General features: G+C 49.2%; 1 protein-coding gene across 2 annotated transcripts in view; it reads left to right on the forward strand.

Annotated features, from left to right (window-relative positions):
• SLIT3 (slit guidance ligand 3) overlaps window positions 1-21,809 on the forward strand; it is a 596,992-nt gene that overhangs the window by 501,324 nt on the left and 73,859 nt on the right. For both annotated transcript variants that reach the window (XM_058677430.1, XM_058677431.1), the window contains 4 exons: window positions 2,601-2,744; window positions 3,932-4,095; window positions 14,194-14,344; window positions 15,504-15,578. In XM_058677430.1, the coding sequence (XP_058533413.1) occupies window positions 2,601-2,744; window positions 3,932-4,095; window positions 14,194-14,344; window positions 15,504-15,578 (534 nt within the window). The remainder of the gene's footprint in view (window positions 1-2,600; window positions 2,745-3,931; window positions 4,096-14,193; window positions 14,345-15,503; window positions 15,579-21,809) is intronic.

The raw sequence follows: 21,809 nt of genomic DNA on the forward strand, positions 1-21,809 counted from the left end.
CGGATGACACAGGCAGTTCTTCCACTTCTTATCACTGCAGCAGCTGCCTGGCTGTGCACAGAGTGCGCTGCTGGGGGTGGGAGGAGGGAACTGCTAAGGATGACAAGGCCTGTAGCAGGGGACGGGTGACAGGGATGACTGAGTAATGTGGGTGGCCTCACTGCTGCCCACAAAAGGAGCCCTGGCTCCCGGGATCCAGAGATCTCAGTGGCAAGTTTGCCCGTTTCAGATCTCAAGGGCAGTTTCCCCAGCACTAGAGCCCGACACCAGTCTTGGAACGTGCAGTTTTAAACATTCACTATGATTGCTGGTTAGCTCAGTTCCCTCAGCCCACAACTTTTTTCAAGACAGAATGAGAACAGTTTTCCAGTCAGGTTCAAGGACCCAACTAGTCAATCCAGAATCATAAAGGAAACTTTTGGCACTCAGATGTGTAGTCTTGGCAGCTGCGCTCTGAGAGGCTCCCCTGGAACCATCCAGCTTCCTCTGGGCTAGGCTAGACTGCCAGGCTTGGCAGAACGGGTCCATGCTGGAATCAAAACCTCACTCTGAAGAGACTCAGTGCTCTGAAGAACAGTGAGAACCCCTGGAGTTGTATGTGGAGTTTAGTGTGGGTGTGTGTGGGTGTGTGTGTGTGGGTCTGTGTAATTTTTTTCATGATACAGTTCCATAGACTCAGGGGTTCCCCTCTTCCACCCGACCCATTCATACCCCCTCACCGTTTTTCCCTATAACAATAGTATAGTCCTCCAACAACAGTCACAAGTCCATCATTCTTCTATTTAAGTGAATCACGGCATTTTGGTACAGACAATGATAGGAAGTCCAGCATCCAATTGCCAAGATACATCACAGTGTCATTCAGAGTCCTTCTCTTATTCAGGAATAGATAAGCACTAAGCTGTGGGCATTTGGCCCAGTAATTAAGACATCCGTATCCCACTCTGGGCTCCATCTGCTCTTGCTGCTCCAGGCTTCTACTAATGCAGCCCCTCAGAGGCAGCAGGTGGTGGCTCCAGTAGTTTGCTACCTGCTGCCTACATGGATGACCTGGAGTGAGTCGCCTGCCAGCTCCTGGCTATATCCCCATTCAGACCTAGCTGTTGCACACATTTGGAGAGCAAACCAGCACAAAGGAGTGCTCTCTCTTTCTCTCTAGTCCTTCCCTTTATTCCCTAAAAAAGTGCTGAAAATAAAAAGAGTTATAAATGAGGTATTCTTTGTGCTATCCTATAGCTTACTGTCTTGTGTAAAAGGCAAATGGTAAACTACTATCTTGCAATCACAATTTGAGATGAGCGTCAGGAAGGAAATAAGGAACAATCATGGGAGAGAAACAGACAATCATGGAGCAGGGTATCCTACTGGAGGTGAAGTGTTTGGGGCAGGCCTCCCTGAGGAAGTGACATTTGAGGTGAAATGTAGGGAGAGAAGCCTACTTTGCTGGATGAGTGTAGAGAAAGCTCCTGGCCAAAAACTCTTGGAGCATGTTCGAGAAACAAAAGGCAGCAGGTGGAATGAAGGATAGAATGAGGTTAAGATGAGGTTGGAGAAAGGGGCAGAAGTCAAGTCACATATGACTTTGTCCTCTTGCGTTATACATTGTAAAAGATAGAATTTGTGTACACACACTTGTGTGCGCATATGTGTAAATGTGTATGGGAGATAGTGTCTGTGTGCATACATGAGTGTGTGCATGCACAAAGTAATGTCTCTGCATGTGTGTGCTATATGTGCGTACAGCGGATAGCATCTGTGTGCACACAAGTGTGTGCAAACATATAAAAGATAGCATCCAGTCACAAATGCAAGAGTGTGCAAATGTGTATGTGTGTGCATGTAATACCTGTGTGTGCATGTGTATGTGCGTAGAAGAGAAACTGTACACACATGTGTGCATTTTTATATGCATGATAGAAGAAAGCATCTGTATGCATATGTGTATGCAGGCAAGAGAGAATCTGTTTTCATATGTGTGTGTATGTGTAAGAGATACCGTCTGTGTGAGTACATGTGTATAGATATGTATGTGCCTTATGGATCATGCATGTACATGAGATAGAGTCTCTGTGTGTGCATGTGTCTCTAAGAGAGTAGCATTTGTGCAGGAATCGTGTGTGCAGCTGCAGGTGTGTGCACACCTGCCTATTCCTAGATGTGTTTTTTCATTGGAGAATGACTTCCCTGATTTCTAACAAGATCAGTGATCCAGAAAACTCTAAGGAATTCTCTAAATCAAAATTGCACCGGAGTCAATCAATTCAAGCTTTAAAACAATTGTGGCAGATGATTTTTTTTCTTCTCCATTTCTGGAAGGTCTGAATTGTAAAGACAGAAAGCGAAACACATGGGGTAGCATTTCAGGTCTTCCTCTGAGCTTGGGGATGCCATGTGGACTGGCTGTGGCACCGAAATCCACAGTGACAGCATGTGTAAGTGCCCACATGTGTTGGGAGTTTCAGGGCGCTGTCTGTGCTGCAGCAGGAGCTGAAGGTAGCGGTACTGAGGCAGGGAGCATGCAAGCCATGCCCTGCAGGGGCAGCCCTTATTCCACTGGGAATGATTGGGAGCTGCAAATCACTGGACTCTTCTGCCTGCAGCCTCCTCAATGCCAACAAGATCAACTGCCTGCGAGTGAGCACATTTCAGGACCTGCAGAACCTCAACCTGCTCTCACTGTACGACAACAAGCTGCAGACCATCAGCAAGGGACTGTTCGCTCCTCTGCAGTCGATCCAGACACTGTGAGTAGCGGACCCAGATGCCCCGTCCTGAGAATGCAGCCAGATTGAGGCTGACATGAGTGCAGCCCAAGGAGTGCTAGCAGCTGCAGTGAGAAGGGAGCGCTTAGGCAATCTAGCCCACTCTTCGAACCTTTCAGCCTCCTGACAACCCTAGGAAGTAGTTGCCAGGATTACCTGCAGTTTCCACGTGAGGAGGCCAAGGCACAGACAAGTGAAGTGACTTTCTCAGGATCACACAACGAGTCAGAAGCAAGATTGGAATCAGCACAGAGGTGCCCCTAAGCTACACTTTGTAACCACTGCCGCCCATGTCTTCTCAGCAGGCTCCATCTTTGCTGGGAACTCCTTCCTGGCCACTCCCCACCCCCCCACCTGTACCAGCTCCCCACCACACACACACCCTGAAAAACCAACTGAGTGGCAGGTACCTTTGCACTGGCTCACCACCCTCTTTGCAAACGGTGCTATCACTCCCCGGCACTGCAGATGTTCATAAATATTTCAGTGAAGTCGATGACGTCTGAATACTGATCAGGGCCCCTGTTTCTGATGCTCCAGCCTTGGGCTTAGACCCTGGGTAGCCCCAGTGAGTCAAGGGGGCTACCCAAGACTTCAAGAGAGACCTGGTGCTGACTGACTTCCTGCCCTGTGGCCAGAGACAGGGACCAACGTAGGTTCCTCAGAACAGCTGCTGTGTGTGAACGCTGACTGCCCACCAGGCACTGTGTTCAGGACTTCAGCGTGTTTTCCTGACTGAGCCAGGGGGAGCAAGACCCCCCCCCGTACTGTCATAATGAGAGGAATAAGAGCTGTATATAGAACACCCACCATATGCCAGTCACCATGCCAGCTGCTTATGTGCCCGGGATCACCGAGCTTGGAGAAGTAATATGCATCCTCCCCTAAGTGTAAACGCCAAGTTTCAGACATGCTTCACGTGGGTGAGAGTAGAGGCCATTGGTGGCAGGTCCTGCCCCTGAGTGGAGAGAGCTGGGAGGCAGATTCCCCAAGCCAGATGCTGGGTGCAGCTGTGACTGTGTTTAGCAGACAGCAGGCATGGGTTCCCTCTTGGGGGTCTCTTTAGAATGAAACCCCCCTCCAGGCTTCCTGGGTGGGGCGGAGGGAGGCTGGTGACGGAGCACAGCACCACAGGGCACCCCTGATTAACAGCAATATCCCTCTTGCAGCCACTTAGCCCAGAACCCATTTGTGTGTGACTGTCACTTGAAGTGGCTGGCTGACTACCTCCAGGACAACCCCATCGAGACAAGCGGGGCCCGCTGCAGCAGCCCGCGCCGGCTCGCCAACAAGCGCATCAGCCAGATCAAGAGCAAGAAGTTCCGCTGCTCAGGTAATCAGGTTACGGGGGCCCAGCCCCACTTTCTGACTCAGAATACAGCAGCCCCGGAGAGGCCCGTAATCCAATCTGAACGACAGCAAGCGCTGCAGTGGCTCCTGGGGAGCATCTTTGCAAATTAAATTGGGGAAATTCAGTTAGCCCTGCAGAAAACCAATTACCTTATGGATTTAAAATAAAACACACACAATAAAAGCATGAGGGGGAGGGGAAAGAGGAGAAGGGAGGTGGCAGTTTACCCATGTAGCAGCGTAGTGGCTGCAGAGCTAGCTAGAAGCCAGGGTGTACAGCAGCCTTTCGAGGCCATGCCCTGCCCATATCCCTCTTTGGTTTCCAAAGCATGATCCCAAGTGGCAGATGTGGAAGTAGACAGAGCCATGCCAGTCTGCAGGCAGCATGCCATCTTAGGGGCCACCACATTCCCATTGAAGACAGAGACTACTGAAAACAATAGGGATTCCACCCCGCTGTGGCCAGCTCTCCCTCGCCCCAGGATTCTGCCATGCTTGGTAATGAGTTGAACTCAGGGAGACCCAGTGCCTTGTTCCTGAACACCACTCTGTCTTTAGAATCCTTCCTCTCTGTGGTATCCAGGAAGGACAGGGCATGGAGAGTGGAGTGGTAGTAGGATTCTTGGTTCCTCCTAGACAAGGAAGCAACTCTTGACCTCCTAGCAACCTGAACAGGCAGTTACAAGTCATGGTCATTTGTGTCCTTACTCATTACACATGGTAGGAAGAGACCCAGTAATGAGATACAGGCAGCATGAAGGGCTGAGACGGGCCAACCCTCAGTATTTTTTCAACTAGAGTGTCAGGCTTCTGCTCCCATGCCCAACTCTGCTAAGCTGGTGAGTTTTCCTGGGGGAGAGGACCGACAAAGGAATTGGTTATGGAGAGAAGATATGGAGCAGATTTTTGCTCATTGCATAATGTGCTGATCCTAAAGTCAACTTGTTCAGTCCTTGTGCCCACGATAAACTTTAGTTTCCATTTGGTAGCAGACATAAGTGCTTGAAGAGAACTTGGAGAGGTTACAGGGATTTTGCGGCACATGATCCACGGGGGCCGGTTTGCCTTCCATGAATGCCGATTACGAAAGCTGTTTCTCACCTAGGATGGTTGCTGTGCTAAGTGCTTTTGGTTGGAAGTTCTTCTTCCAGTCCTGTTGGGTCAGCAGGAGACATCCCAGATCTACAGCAAAGAGAGCCCGAGGCTCGGGGTGGGGAGCAGGGGTGGGTAGAAAGGACCCCAAAGGTCACAAGCCAGTCAGCAGTGCAGATGGGACTCAATCCCACCTCTGGCTCCTTCATCAACACCATGCAACTACCGAGAGAGAAAGAGGTCGACTTGTGCCTACCCCCACCACTCCCGGCTCCGACTCTTAACTTTCTTCTGAGCCTGGCAGCATTTCTGGAAAGAAAATCTCCCCATCTGGAGCTGTGACCTGAGTCATAGCGGGGCTCCTCCCTGTGGCTGTCATGGGCCTTACTCCTTGTGTTGCTGTCCCCCTTCTGTCCCAGGCTGAACGGATTCACACTCCTAAGCAAGGGTGCCCCAGGAGAGGGCATTGAGAATCAGAGGAAGGCCAACTCTCTGTCACCCCCAGCTCTTTCTTCCCATGAGTTCCTTGCCTGTGTCTTAGGATTCAGCCTGGGTGCCACGGTGCGGAAGCACTCAGCTCTGGGTCTTGGTGACTGATGTCTCCCGGGTACATCATTTTGATGACTGCTGAAGAATGACAATGGGGGAGGCAGGGGTTGCTGTGGCTAAGTGGTATGATAGATGCAGAAAGACCTTAGGAGGACAAAGGGCCCTTAGAAAGTAGGGACAGGGAACAATAGAGCTCACTTCTCTCTCTAGTTCTGTTCCCCCTGCCCTACCTGAGTACTTACCTTCCTGTTTGCCGATTATCTATCTACATTTGCAGCATCTAGCCTGCCTTTTTTAAAATGTGGAATGGAAATAATTGCAATTTTTTTAAAAGGTGAAACAGGGAAAAGTAGGGTTCTTGGATTGACCCTGTGTAATAATTCCATATTCCTGTCAAGTAGATACCTTATCAAAATGTTAATCCTCTAAGGAGACATTTAGAGCTGAAAGGAGCCCAGCATGGAGCATTGTCCAGGCTTTCCTGTGTTGTGACTGCAGAGAGAAGAGAGAAAGCTACGGCTGAGCTCCTGAAGCCTGCCTTTGACCTTGAAGGGATGCAGAGGCCCAAGATGGAGAGCTGTGCATTTCCAGGAAATCCCAGGAGAAGGGATGGCAGTGAATGGCAGGGTGAGGGGACACACACCGGATCTGACCAGTAATAACTCTTGCACTGTGCTTTCCCCGAAAAGCACCCCCCAGTGACAAGACAACTGATGCAATTAGGAGTCCATTTGAGGGCTGCTTCTGCACCTTGCAAAGCCCCTCCTGAGGCGGGCATCTGCGCTTCCAGCTGCTTTGTGTCTTCCCCTCTATCAGTAGCATCTGCCGCCCTGGGCAGCAAGATCAATTTAGGGGTGGAGGCTATGGGTTCGAGTAATCAGACCATCAAATTAAGTCCTACTGAGAAGGCCCCAGATGGCCGCCTAGGACCCTAGGCTGGTCCCTGGGGAGCACTGCACACTGAGAGAAGGCTGTGTGTCTCCGTCACTCCTCTGGCTTGGTGTGATGAAAACCTCTCGGGCTGAAAAGGATGGACACAGCATGCCCTAAAAAAACAAGCAGCCCAGCACCTCTCAGGGAGTTGCAGCCTCTCAACAGACCTCAGAAATCACTCGGTCCCATTAGAGAGATCCAGAATCGACGGGCAACCCAGCAGAGAAGTTGGATCTCAGGTATAGAGTGTGATTTCCAGAGCAAGAACTAAAAGCTTGAATTTGAGGCAAACAGTGAAGAATCTTTTTGTAATTAAGATGTATTTATTTGATAGGCAGAGTTATAGAAAGAGAGGGAGGGGACCCAGCGTGATAGCCTATTGGCCAAAGATTTCGCTAGGATCCCATATGGGCACCAGTTCTAATCCCGGCTGCTCCACTTCCCATCCAGCTCCCTGCTTGTGACCTGGGAAAGCAGTCGAGGACGGTCCAAAGCCTTGGGACCCTGCACCCTCATTGGAGACCTGGAGGAAGCTCCTGGCTTTGGATTGGCTCAGCACCAGCTCAGTTGCAGCCACTTGGAGAGTGAATCAGTGAACAAAAGATCTTCCTCTCTGTCTCTCCTCCTCTTTCTATGTCTGAATTCCCAAGAAAAATAAATAAACCTTTTTTAAAAAGAAAGAGAGGAAGGGAGGAGAGAGAGAGAAAAAAAAAAGATCAATCTCCCATCTGCTGTTTCACTCCTCAAATTGTTACAATGGCTAGGGCTGAGCCAGTCTGAACCCAGGGGCCTGGAACTCTTTCTGGTTTTCCCATGTAGGTTCAGCAGCCCACACACTGGGACCATCTTCACTGCTGTCCCAGAGCTGAATTGAAAGTAGAGCAGGCAGGACTCAAACTGCTGCTCCTGTGGAATGCACATATGGCAGGTAGCAGCTTAATCCACTGTGCCACAACACCAGCCCCCAAATTCCTGATAAACTGCTCCTTGTCCTTTAGTAGCAGGAAACCAAAGAGAAGAATATGATTTTTAAAGGTTCGGATGGAGGAACTGATGGCAGGAAACAGATGGATTTTCCCTGTTGGGGTCCTGAGATCCTGCTAAAAAATTCAATAGAAAAATCCCAGAACAAGTCCTCACACAGTCCTGTGTGTCCACACAGAGTTAATGCAGATTACAGTGGCTGTTTCCAGTCAGGGAGGTGAGAGGTCTTAGGAAGGCAGGTGTCTGAATCCAGAACCATGCATGGGCTCTTCTGAAAGGGTCCCTAACAGCTGGTAACCTGTATACCATCAAGATGCTCAGGCCATCTTGTCAAAGAACCCAGCCCCCAAAACACCACCAGGGCTCAGGCAGTGAGAGGCTTTGTCTCCTGGTCGTGGCTCCAGTCCCTGCAAGAGACACACACCTTAGCCCATGCTGAACGGAGTGACAAGAAGTCCCAAGGTAGCAGAAGCATGGGAACTTCTCCTGCTCTGTTGACAACAGGGATAGGATAACTGGGCACCTGGGAATTCTAGAAAGTGAGTGTCGGTCCCCCTGTCTCACTCATCCACTCCATGATTCCTAACCAAGGAAGAGATTGGGAAGTCAAGAGGGACCCTGGAATTAAGGTGTCTTGCCCTTGCATTAGTCTGCGATCTCCTTCTTCACTTCCTTCTATTTATCTGGACAAAGGCCCCTCCTCTTGAGGTGCACTGACCACTTGCTGTGAAGTCACTGTCCCCAGAGCACTGGCCCTGTAGGTTTCTTGGTGCTGAGACCCAGCCCCGTTGGCATCTCCCTGTTTTTCTCTCCGGTTGGGAATATGTTTTATGTTGATGCCACACTCCTCCTCTGCTATACCTCAAGTGATGTGGGAGGAGTATCAGTCAGTCAGAGAGTTTGTGGAGAACCTGAAGGATATAAGGACAATTCCTGAGCTGTGGAACATCAGAAGGACTTTATCCTTAAAGAGGGGCATTGCAGCTTTGGTAGATGATGGGGCGAGGTGGGTTGTCTCTGCCTCAACGGACAGGAAGGAGAGAGTGTAAGGGAACCAGAATCTGCCTCAGGTTGCGAAGGATGCAGAAGATGCTTTGCACAGTCTGTCATCTTCTTGGGTTAAACAGCATCAGTGAACACAGCAGCAAGGCTCCGTCTGGGCTTGCGATGTGACCTCAGGTGTCCACGGGTTACCTAATTTGCTTGAGAAGGACCCAGTGTTCCCTGTTGCTCTCTAGGATGCGTGTTCAATGTCTGCTGCTGTCTGTTCCCTCCTGTGTCTTCCCCTGGGCTGGGGCTCAAGGGTGGGCTCCTGACTCTGGAAGCATTCCTGTGGAACCCCGCTCCTGGTACTAATCACACTCCGTGGGGGCCTGCTCCGACTTCTGCTTCTCCACGCTGCTTCCTCTGAGTGCTCCTGTCCTCTCTCTGACGCTGCTTCCTGACCTTGACTCTGACCAGTCGCCGCGGGGCTTTCCTTTGTGCTTGATCTAACCATGTGGTGGCACGATGGAAACGGAACATGGTTCTGTCAAGCACCGCGGAAAGCACCGCGCTCGCCTGCAGCATGGCCCGCCACCGCCGCCACCACCACCGCTGGACACCTCTCTGCTCTGGAGCACCGCAGCCCGCCACCTGCCAGACCCACCTCTCCCAGTCTCAACTCACAGAGGGCAGGGAGGGGATGGGAGTCTTGAAGGAATCAGATGCAAGTTGAAATGGGTGTGGAGAGGCACTCTGGGGCCCAGCTAAGATCTGTGTCCACCTCTCCTATCCAGAGTGGAGTCCCCAAACACCAACTCCAGTCTGCATGCTAGCCAAGCAGCGATAGCACCAATAAGAAGGTCCAAGTTGAGAATCACAGTCGTATGTTGAAAGGGATCCAGTGTATACTAGGCATGTGGCCCATGGTTTCCTGGGAGGGTTCCTGGCCACGGTCATTCTCCTAAGTGGTAGCTGGCCCCAAGGGGAACTCCTGGCGCTTATGACCACCCCCCTACCCACCATCACATTTACTGGGATTCACTTCACTTAAAATGAGTGTGAGCATGAGAGTGAGTGGAATTGATATGAGTCTGAAACTGAATTTAAGCAAAGGGTCCTTCTGAACCTGACCCTGGTCCTCCTGAGACCAGTCTGTTTCCTTGACCTCCAATCACAGTTCACATTGATCTCATCACCTTCCAGCTTCCTTGTTTCTTAATCACTCCTATCCGCAGTGTAACCAGAAAATGTGTGTGCTTCCACCAGGGCTTTATGTTCTAGTGTAAGAGAGTGAGCCAAGGTAGGAAGCTGGCCCTGGCTTACAACTGATGCTGTGTCACTCTCATTGTCTCCTCTGTCTCAGGTTAGCCAGGGGCCTAGCCAAGGCCAAGTAACAGGGAATCCTGTCTACCTCTCTCAATGTTCTTTTTAAAGTACTCTGAGTACATCCTCCAGGGCAGGCACCTACCTGTTTCGTACCCTTATTGTATTTAATTGTCGCAGCACTCAGGCATTCCAGTTCACAGGTGAAGATGTTGAGGCAACAGAGAGGTTCACTCATGTACCCAGGGCACCTGACTACAGAAGAAACACATTTTTGTGGCTATACTTCCTCACTGTGGACAATGTCACTGAATGGAACTAGAACAATTTTAAAACTTTGACAAATTGGGAGTGAAACGTGAGCATTTGCTTTAGATCTTTTATCTGTTCATACAAATAACTTGAGTGAGAAAAACAATAATCGTTGTTCACATGGCTTTTCCTCTCCAGGAGGAATATGCCAAGATCTCACTTGATGCAAGGTAAACCCTCAAAGCTGGAATATTTCCTTTCCCTCCCTCAAGCATTTGGACTTCCTCAGCATTGCCTGTGTCAGGCCACGGACATGCCTTTGGGTGGCTGCACAGGAATGACTTTCATTAGGGCCTCCCCAGCCATTCTGCAGAGGGTTGGAGAGCAGGCAGCACAAAGCCACAGGCTGCAGCATTGCCTTCTGCTCTCAGCCACGTGATCACACTCATGTGCTCCACTGGTCACCACATTCCTGCTCTACTGTTAGCTTTTCCCAGCCCCTCGAGCTCATCCCCCAGCCTTGCCCCTGAGTGGATGTCTGTGTGCTTGGCAATGTTCTCTTGATCCCTTCCCTCACTTTGCACCCTTTGGCTTGTTCCCGTGGCTTTCTTTTCAAGCTGATGAGACCCGCTGGCTTCAGTTCCTCACCCTGCTCCTTTCCTTCCTTCCTCCATTTCATCCATCTTAGGGATCCTGTGGGAGTTTGGTGGAGAGTAGGAAGGTTTCTGGATGCATAAGTTTTTGGGTCCTTAATGATCAGATAATAATGTATGTGTGACTTCCGATCAACACACTGGTTGTCCCCAGGAATGGCCCCTGATGCAGGCTACCAATTGCTGCTCCATCCCAGCCAAGCTCAACCCCAGAATGGTTGTTTCAGCTCCCTGTCTGCTCAACTTCCAGACCATTCACACCTCAGTCCCTTTCATAGGGTAGGGATTGATCAACAAACCACATTGTTGTGTCTTTCCTCCTATCAATTAAAGCTTGTCTGTGATCTTGTGCTATGTGTCATTGTTCTGAACTGTCCACATGAGGGGAAGAGGGCCACAGGAGCAGGAACAGGCAGAGTGCCAGGTCCCATCAACTCTCCTCCAGTTTCGTTTGGGCCAAAGTTGAGCTTTACAGCCCTTCTTCAAATCCTCCGAGATCTCTTCTGTCTGAACTCACTGCAAGAAGAAGCAGCGGCAGCCTATTTCGGTTGATCCTCTCCTGCTAAATATTTCTGGCAGTGACAAATATGCTTTGAGATTGGAATTGACTTTTAAAGCTCTGGAAAAGTTAAAAATACTTTTGGGTAGTTATGAGCATTAGGCATAACAAGAAGCCCTGGGTAGTTTCAGTGATGAAATATGTAGTGACGGGGGTGGCATTTCGGGCTCGCTCCAACTGGGGAACAAACTTTATCAGTTATGTGCAATACACCGTTATTAACATTCTGGCTCCCACTCATATAAAATATCACTCTTGACCTCCTCGTTACTGTGAACCAGGGCAATAACAAAAACAGCAGGGGTGGGGGAATGCTGGAAAGAACACATTAGTCCATCGAATCTAATTGCAAAATCATTTCATTAAAATGGGTCAGCAGCTCCAGTGCAGAGGTCTGCCAGTTATAATCTAACTATACTACTGAGAGCGATTCCTGCTAACTATAGACTGCTCTCACCTTGATTAAAACGCAAGTGCATTTAATAGGCAGCCGTCCCCAGCCTCAGCACGCCAGAGCACATCTTCAGGCTCATGACATCCAAGACGAAAACCACACACTCCCTCTTGTCTTTCTGCCACTGAGCTCTAGACCAGGCCACTCCGCTTTACAAGGATGCCAGGATAGATACATCTGGAAGAAAATGTCACCTGTCCCTGTGCAAGTGGCCCCCCACCGTCACCATGCTGAGCCATCTGGGTAGCCAGCTAGCGGGGTGCACAGGATGAAATCTACCCACTACTGGGCACACTGCCCTGCTGTGTCCCTGGGACAGTGGTCCAGGGCAGAGCGTTCAGCAGGCGCACCAAGGGCAAGTGATCTGCATAATCCCTGCACCCAGGGAAGCTACCCAGACAACTATGGAGATCAGTGGGCAAATTTAGTTCATACCAGCCTAGAGGTAGAAGGGCAGATGGGGGATGGCAGCAGAGAGCGGAGGGAGGGCAGACTTCTGAGCTTTAGTTTTAGGTGGAATCTTCACATGTCCAGTTCTTTCCTAATCAGGTGGTACAGGGAGATGTGTGAAGCCCAAGAAACCAAGGGGATGGGAGACACCAATTTCTGGCCTCGTCTCTGCCTTCGCCAAGTTTGGTGCAATGATAGTTTGGTCCAAAGACAGTAGGCTAAAGGTTTTCTCTGAAAGCCCTTTGGCAGTCATGTGGAGACACACGGGCCCCTGTAGCAGCCTGCCTGGGTTCATTCTTCTGCTGCCAGCTGCAAGATCTGCTCACCTCGGTTTCCCCATCTATATAATGGAATGTCCTGGGTATAAAGGGATCACCCACTAGAGCTAAGGAGCAGTGCAAGGCTTATAATGCGTGCTCGGGAACCAGAAGCCATTATCATTGGCTCCACTGATGTGCCAAATGTTCAGCTTGGTACCAGGGAAAAAAAGGTAGTTGGAATATCCCAAGGACCCACAGAGCTCTTCCCTCTTCCCTGGAGCTGCTCCACTCCCTACATGCGTCTCATCCTAACAACCCTCATAAAGCAGGCGGTAGCTGTTGGATTCCCATTTTACATGTGGAAAGACTGAGTCTAGTGTCAAAGGCTGTGCCTGCTCACCCTGCTATTGCTCAAACCTGCACACTCCCAAGGCCCCATACTGCTCCTAAAGCCAATGTCATCACTGAGGCGATGCCTCCCGTAGCTCGGAAGACAGATGATGTTCACAGTGTCTGAAACACACCCTCAGGCCAAGGACTCTTCATGGGGACCCAGCATTGCGCTAAGGAGATGTTAGGGTGAAGGCAAGAATACCCAACCCCAGTCCTAGGCTCAGGCCGGCTCACCCCCGCCCCATCACCACCTTGCCTGCTACGTGATTGGTAGTCTCACAGTATCTGCACCCTTGTCCCAAGGATTTTTTCTGATCTTTAAAGCAGTTCCCCACACATTGTTCAGAGACATCAGATGGCCAGTCTCATGGCCATCACTGTGTGACCTTGAGAAAAAGTCAACTCCAAAAGAAAATAAATCTTCGGTCCAACTTTCAGCTTATCAAACTGGTCTCTCACAGTAGGTAAATAGAGGTTACTATAAGACAGCACTCCGATATCACCCTTGAATGCATTTTGCTTCCTGTCCCAAGGCTTAAATTTTTATTTTATTTCCAATATTGAAAACAAAGAAAGAAAAAACAAATGACTCCCACGCAACCCTGCTCCAAATTGCCAAATACTGAGGTTGTGGGCTTCTAATTCTCCTGGTCCCCAACCTCATTAGTGTCTTGCGAATATCAAGGGCAGAAATAGATGGCCACTCAGGGCCAAATGCTTCAGCCTTCTTCACCCACTGTGTAATCTGCAAAGCTCTGGAAGCAGCCGGATCCATAACCGCTTGCTGTCCCTTCCCTCTAACCTTGGCATAACCCTATGAATGTCCGGATAAGGGGCCATCCTGGTGTGGATAGATGACATGAGATACAGAAGTCTACACATGTATATAGGAATTTTACTCCATGTAGAACCTGCATAACTTTGCAGCACCTTCCCAGGAAGGCCCAAGATTCACAAAAGTACCCACTCCTGCAAATTTCACTAAGGACAGAAATGAAGGACAGTGAGCACAGGGGGTGGCAGAGCTCCACCAAAGGGACCAGATCATGACAGCACTGCCAGCTCTGAGGCTTGGCCTGCTCGCTCCACACTCCTTGTGACATCCAGCAGTCCTTGTCCTTGTCTGCCCACAACCTCCGACCTATGTGGGGATCTCTGGTGACTGCTGACCCACCCCCTCTTTGGCCCTGCCCAGGCTCTGAAGATTACCGCAGCAGGTTCAGCAGTGAGTGCTTCATGGACCTGGTGTGCCCCGAGAAGTGCCGCTGCGAGGGCACCATTGTGGACTGCTCCAACCAGAAGCTGACCCGCATCCCGAGCCATCTCCCTGAATACGTCACTGATCTGTAAGTACTACCCACCCCCAACACACATTGCCACAACACACCTTGCCAATCTTAAACCAGTATAGGCAGGGGCTCCCAGAAGTGACCAGTCCAGTGACAGGGATAATCCTTGGCTGGTCTGTAAGTGCTGGACCAGACAATCCCATGGACAGCTTGCTCACGGATTAAGACAACTTCATTCATTCATTGTATGCTGACATTATTCTGAATGCCTGCTGTGAGCCAGGCAGAGTGATGGGCTCAGTTTCTGCAGTAGGCAAAGTAGATAGCTCCTGCTGACCCTTGTGGAGCTTACAGTATCACCAGGAAGATGAATGTTAAATGAAACGTGACAAAGCAAGAAAACAACTAGAAGGGTCCAGTATTCCTGAGCCTCCAGTCAACCATGTGAACAAAAGGATACATTGGTTTATCCAGTGTAGGCCAGGGGGTATCAAGGCAGAGCACATAGCAACTCCCAGACCTTACTCTGATCCCTGTCTCCTCCAGTCTTCCTGGAATTGGGCAAGTTGCTTCTCAGATCTGAGACTCTGCCTCTCAGCAGTAGGATGGGAGCCAGGATGCTTGCCTACTAGGGTGATTGAGAAGATAAAAATGCAAGAATTCATGAGTTCTGGCAAGGAGTAAGCCGTGAATAATTGGTGGCAGTGTCAGGATGACTTCTGTCCTCTTCGGATTCAAAAATCACCAAGGATATAGCAAAGCATGGCTCTCGTGATTCTTCCACTTTCCCTGAACACATGACAGTGTGGGGGCATGAGCCCCCTGAACTTCCCCTGGTACAGGGCAGGGGTCAGGAAAGAGCCTGGTGGCTTGGAGGATGGGGGAACCTACAGGGGTAAGGATCAAGTTGCCATTGGTGCCCTCGCAAAATAGATTCTTGGCAGTTGATTAGACGACTTCTGTTTTCAAAAAATACTGTACACCAGTCAGAGGGTGCTTCTGCCAGGAGGAGGAGAGGGGCTGCTGTTTGTGCCGTTCTTCCAAGAATGTGAGCCTCCTCTTCTCGCTGGGCCACTCAGGACAGCCAGACAGAAGCTGATGTCCATGGCTCTTTTGACCTCCACTGACTGTGAAGCAAGGGGGGAGGTCGAGTGGAGGGCAGCCAAGAGGCACCCTGACTGTGCTTGACCGAGCCTCTCCATCTCTCCCCACACAGGCGGTTGAATGACAACGAGATCTCTGTCCTGGAAGCCACTGGCATCTTCAAGAAGTTGCCCAACCTGCGGAAAATGTAAGTCAGCTTCAGAGACTTGGCAGCTGCCCTCTCTCTGGCCAGGGTCTGTGCTTCCAGGACTCTGATACTTTCCTACATTCTGCCTCCTTGCTGCGGCCTGTGTGGGAAGTAGGACACTCAGACCAAAATAAACCTTTGGTGTCATTCAGTTGCAAAGTAGTGGGTAGAGTGCATTTCCCACCCCATTCTCATATCTTCTCTCTGATCTTCATCCCCTCCACTTGTTTCATGTCTACCCCCATTAGTGTTGGGAGGGATTCAGGTGTCTGGGGTGCATGTTACATGATGCTATTATCAGGTAATGGTTGCCAGATCTGTGTTTTGAAAATGCCCACTGTTCATCACAGAGGTTCAGTCTAGGGATCCCTGGGTCCACCTGGAGCCAGGTTTGGGCATAAGGCCCCTTGTGCTTTTACCAGCTTCTTCACTGGTGGAGCTTCCCAGCATTGCAACCCTTGTCCTGCCTACAATCCGAATCAGGCAGTCGTAAGAATAACAGAGAAGCAATCCTAGGCCATGGGCTGTGTTCTCCACTTCACATGTCAGTTTCTCTAGTTCTCTCTCCTCCATCTGGTGCTAACTTCTGTTTTCCTCTTTGCAAGTGAGAAAAACATGGCTCAGAGAGGCAGAGTGACTGCTCCAAGACCACACAGCTAGCTCCTGTCAGAGCTGGCTTCATTAGCCTTGGGTCCATTTGCAGTTACACAAGTGTGCTTTCAAGTTTGCATCCTGCCATGCGGGACAGAGAGAGTACTCTCTGCCTCCTGACTCGCAGGAATTCTCTTTGGAGCCTGCTCCCTGCCCCCCAACTTACACACCATGTTCCCAACCCCAGAGTTTGGGTCTGCCTATACAATAAGGTAAATATAATTGGTTCTCATGATTCAGATCACCAGTTTGTTCACCTACACACTCAGGTTTGCACAACCTCCCAGTGGACCTTGCTAGTGTGTTCAAAGCTATTCCTGGGCCTGCACAGAGCAGCAGATCCATTGAATGCCCCACAGGCATTTCCTGAGGTTCAACATGGTACACACTGCTTTCTGATTCCAATCATGATCTTGGAAGCAAGCCTTCCCTTTAGAGTGCTGTTGGCTGTAAGCTCAATGTTAATGGGTTATACCACATCTTTGAAAAGGTGTATTTAAATAGCAGCACACATAAAGCAAGATTACCAAGGGATGGGTAAAAATCTTGTGCCCCCAAGCTCCCAATATCCTATCCCTATGTTTGCCGTAGGAGTGGGGTTAGTATTCAGTTGTTTGGCAGACCTGGTGGCTGTATGGAACACACCTTCCATGAATAATGAGCACCAATGTCATTGTTTTCTTCTTGTCCTTCTTGCTCCACCCCATCGTCTTCTGAAGACCAAGGGCAGCATGGCCCTCTAGGCCCTGTGTAGCTTCTGCATCTCATTGGCACCATGTATATTTCTTCCCTCTGCCCCTGTCTGTAGTCACACGGGGGTCCCTGGCTGCAGTGGCTGTTCTGTGACTGTCAGGGGCACAGCTGAGAGAGGGATCTTGGTGACTGTCCTGTCATGTAGGCACCTGCTAGCTTCAGGGCCACAGCACAGCTGTCACTCATCACCTGCCAGGAGGTCTCCTGTCTCTTCACACCAGAGAGATGCACTTTGTTTTTAACCACAAAGCACAAAGTGCCATGCATATGCAAATGAGAGAGGCAGGTATGAAAATGAGCCAAGCTGACCCAACTGCATATTTGCCTGGGACACAGGATTGAGTAGCCATGGCTTCGGTAAAGAGATGTGCACCTTTACGCCTTAAGTGAAACTCAGACACCTCGTGCCTGTCTCACATTGTCCATGTTTGGCAGGATCACCGGTATAGAGAACTGTTGTTTTTTTTTCAACGGAAAAACTTTTTAGTGGTTCATTTGTTAACCCATATTTGAACTGACCTACAGTTTGTAAAATGTTCTGACATTTAGTTTCTCCTTTGAGGAAGGCTTTACAGCTTAGTTCTTTAGTTTTTTTATTTAAATATAATTTTTAATCTTATTTTTTAAGATTGTTTGCATAGTTGAGAGAGGTGCCTGCCTCACCATGCATCATGTGGCCCTCTGATGTGGGTGGGGAGGATGGAGGTATAAAGGATGGTGGGTGGGATGAATGTTTCCATTACTTCTTTCTTTTCTTTCCTTTTTTTTCCCCACTGTTTCTGCAGGGGGCTGCTCCTTGCTGTCAGATTACATCAGCACCTGGGGATGGGGACAGACATTTGATGATGCCTTAGAGACCCCAGTGTAGGGAAGAGTGTTCCAAGGGTGTTACTTGAGTGGTTATGATTGCTCTAAGACATGGTTGGCTTCATTACACTGGAGTTGAGAAAACCTTTGCAAGGTCTGTTGAATGACAAAGTGCACCTTGGTGCATCCACAGACCTATTTCTTCATGGGAAAAAAAACCCAACAGCATAAACACATGAGGAGTCACAACCCACTCCAGCCTCTGCAACCAGGCAGGAAAAGGGAGCAGTGGGAACTGTGGCAGCAGGCTTAGATTTCATCAAAACGGGTGCATGTCCCTGGCTCATCAGAGCACCTCTGATGGTAGAATGCAGACCAGAATTGTGAAATATTGCTACTTCTCCAGGCAGCCAGAAAACCAGGCAGAAGGAAGAACAGGTGGGCAGACCTGCATCCATTCTGAGGTCACCTGTCCCTCCGTCCCCCCCCCACCCCCCGTTGTCTGACTCCAGCAATATCATCAGCCTTTCTGAGTCTTAGCTGCATCCGTTGGTTAATAGAAACAAATCCACTTTCCTGGAACATTTTGAGGAAGACTGGAAATAAATATGAAAAAATAAGGACAAATGATATGCCCTCTGGCATTAGACAGTAGCAAAATTGTAAAGACATACAGGGGGAATCAAGAGTGATCCTGACAACCTCTTAACAGGAGGTCATTGCACAGAGCAGAGGGGGACTCCAGAGTGGAGCAGGCGGACAGGAAGAGGCTTGTATCCCAACCCTGGAGACTCCTGGATCCTCACCAAGGACTATCAGTACAGGCACCAAGGGCTATATCCCAACTGCCAAGGAGACCACAGGGAATTGGACTGCCCTTGTAGGCCAAGAACTCTGAGGTCATCCACTCCCTTTTGGATCTCCCACATGGGATGGAAGATGCCCAGATCCTTCCTCACAGGATCTAATGTCATCAGAACAATAGCTGGGAGCCCTGAGCAGACCTCAGAAACAGAAGAACAGTAAACTTCCGTCAGGACTCGGGAGGGGAGCTTTCTCTGGTCCTTACTTAGTTCCAACTTTGGATCCCTACCCTCTTTTGTAATGACCATCAGGGTCACTCCGGAGCCCCCCACCCAAAAAAATTTAGATTAGATAGAGATCAATAAGGAAAGCTTAGAACCAGACAGGAAACAGTCAGCTTGGACTCCCATATGCCTTACTAGGTAGGACACAAAGATTAATTACTCCTCACTAGGGTATTGAAGATTTCTCTGCATGCCCCTCCTAAAACTGTTCTGCACCTCAGCTGTTGACATATGCCTTGTTAGAGTTATAAGCCAGTTTGAACTATCCTAAAATCCACCAAGTTCAGTAAAAATTATGCTTCAATACTATAAACTGCTAAATATAGAAATGAAAATAGACATGAGACAGCTGAATAGTACCCTATAGCCATTTTAAAGTGGATAGAAGCCAGTTGTGTATAAACTAAAATAGAAATGTCAATGAAGTAGTCACAGGATGTGGTTAAGAACTTGTATTTTCTAACATATTGATCACTCAATACTATGTCAATTAACTCCATAGTGTTGTAAATTGTTGTTGATGTTATGTTGTGGCTTTTCATTGGATGGGATGATATTCTGCCAGCTCTGCTTTCAAACCAGAGATGGTCTCCCCAAGAAACTATTGAATTTATCTGGTCAATAAGATGCTAGACTCTATGCATGGCACATGCTTGCAATGAAGGAATCATGACTGGATTTGAACTGTAATACTGCAGCAAGGTGGAGGAATCCACCATGTGGGGAGGGAATGGGGATGGGCTGGGGGGATCCCAGAGCCTAGGAAACTGTGTCATAAAATGAAATGAAATTAAACAAAAAAAAAGGACAAATGATATGGCCTCTGGCCATGGTACTGACCAGAGCAGGAGCAGGACCATACAAGAGGGCATCTGTGCTGAGACACAGAATAACTGGTTATACCTTGAAACAAGGCTTGCACCCTTGGACTGTTCAGAAGCCTGGGAAGTAGCACAAATGTGGAAAGTGGCTAGGTGCAGGCCATGGTAATGATGATAATGGCAATGGTAACGATAATAATTAGCCACTGTTATCATACTGATGAGATGCTCTATGCCAGATAATGCTTATATGAATTCATTTAACCCTCACCAAGGAAAAACAAAATGCTTAGAGATTACTTTATTTGAAACATAGAAAGTTTAAGTAGCCCACCCAAAGTCAAAAATCAGAGTTGCAGAACCTGGAGTCAGAATTAGTGACAGTGCCAACTGACTCTGTGTGTTTGTGTGTGTGTGTGTGTGTGTGTGTGTGTGTGTGTCCACATGCTCGGATACTTCAGAATATTTGTGAAAGCTAGAATTCAATGTATGAGTGCATTTCGGTGACGTTTTTCAAAATACACTGAAAACACATATTCCAAAACAGCTATAGTTGGATTTCAAAAGCTTTTGCACCAAAATAAACTCAATTTCATTCTCTTTCCCAAACACTCCATGAAGTCCTGCAGTACATATAGTAGCAGCCAACCAAACAAACGACCAGTGAGGCAGATCAAGTCCCAAAGGCCACCTGCTGCCACTGAGTGAGGATAACTCGATGCCCACATTATTGGTTGAGTAACAGATCGAAGGATGTTAGGATCCCATCTCTACCCCTACGCCTCCGTGGATTTCTGTGTCACCCAGAGGTGAAAGCTAGCTGGGCCTGGGCCTGGCCTTAGTGAGCTGGGACCAGACCTGTGGCTCCTGATTGTACCTCTGTAGGACAGTTGGACAAAAGAGAATGAACACTGAGCCAGTGGGTTAGACTCTGCCAGGTCTTTTTGGACTTCGGTGCCCTTAGCTGTCAAATGGGAATATGGAGGAAGCCTGTCCCTCTTAGGATGTCTGAGTATCAGGTGAGCCAGCAGGGATGTGGAGAGAAGCAGGCTCTGCAAGAGGTGATTGTAAGTCAGCCAACCCAACACAGCATTTCAGAGCCTGAAAACTGGTGGTCTTGAAGCCCAAAGTCATGGTTGGGTTCGGTGGTAGTGGTGGTTTGCTTCTTGATGAGAAATAGTTACTTACTATATTTCTTAAAGACTTCTTATTTACTTGAAAGACTGAAAAGGCAAAGAGAAAAAAGAGGGATCTTCTATCTGCTGGTTCATTTTGCTCAAATGGCTTCAATGGCCAGGGCTGGGCCAGGCAGAAGCCAGGAGCCTGGAACTCCATCTAGGTCTCCCGTGTGTGTGATAGGGACCCATCTGCTGCTGCTTTCCCAGGTGCGTTAGCAGGGAGCTGGAGTGGAAGGGTAGAGCAGCTGGGACTTGAAAGGGTGCTCTGATATAGAATGCCACCAATACAAGTGGCAACAGCTCCAGTTGCCACTGTGAAAGTCAGGAGTTTTCATAGAAATAGAATCTCAATTCTGGCATCCTTTGGAACATCAGACAATATGGTTCTGATGGCTTTGAGTGAAAGAGCCACTGTCTCTTACTAGAGCTTGTTCTTTGGGGTCATCTATGTCCCCACTGGGCCTGCTTCTGGTCAGCAGGAAGTTGCCTACCTTAATCCTATGACACTCAAACCTGCAGCCCCAGCTTGAAAGAATTCCTGTCTTATCACTTCTCTACATTTTGCTAACATCAAATGAAGAGTTCTTGCCTTGAGGGCAGGGAGAGGCCTTGAAGAAGTGGACAGGACACATGCTTGGTTATGACCCAGTGGCCTCTGCTTCCGGAGAGGTACACCAAGCCCCCTTCCTACTCACAGGATTCACGCTCCTTCCCATTGCCAGAGTTCAGGAGCTCCTTCCTGTTGCTGGAATACAGCCCTGAGCAGCTGTGGCCTTGGGAAAGGCCAGGGCTCACCTATGGGGCTCCTTCCCGAGGGAGCACACGGTCCCAGCAGCCAACAGAGGCCCCTGAATTTCTGGGCAAGAATGAAGGCAGGATCCTCAGCAGCTTGTAGGGTCACTGGGCCTCAGACCTTCCTCCCATCTGACTCTG

This window comes from Ochotona princeps, chromosome 19 (genome assembly GCF_030435755.1).
Source record: "Ochotona princeps isolate mOchPri1 chromosome 19, mOchPri1.hap1, whole genome shotgun sequence".
NCBI classification, from domain to species: Eukaryota; Metazoa; Chordata; class Mammalia; order Lagomorpha; family Ochotonidae; genus Ochotona; species Ochotona princeps.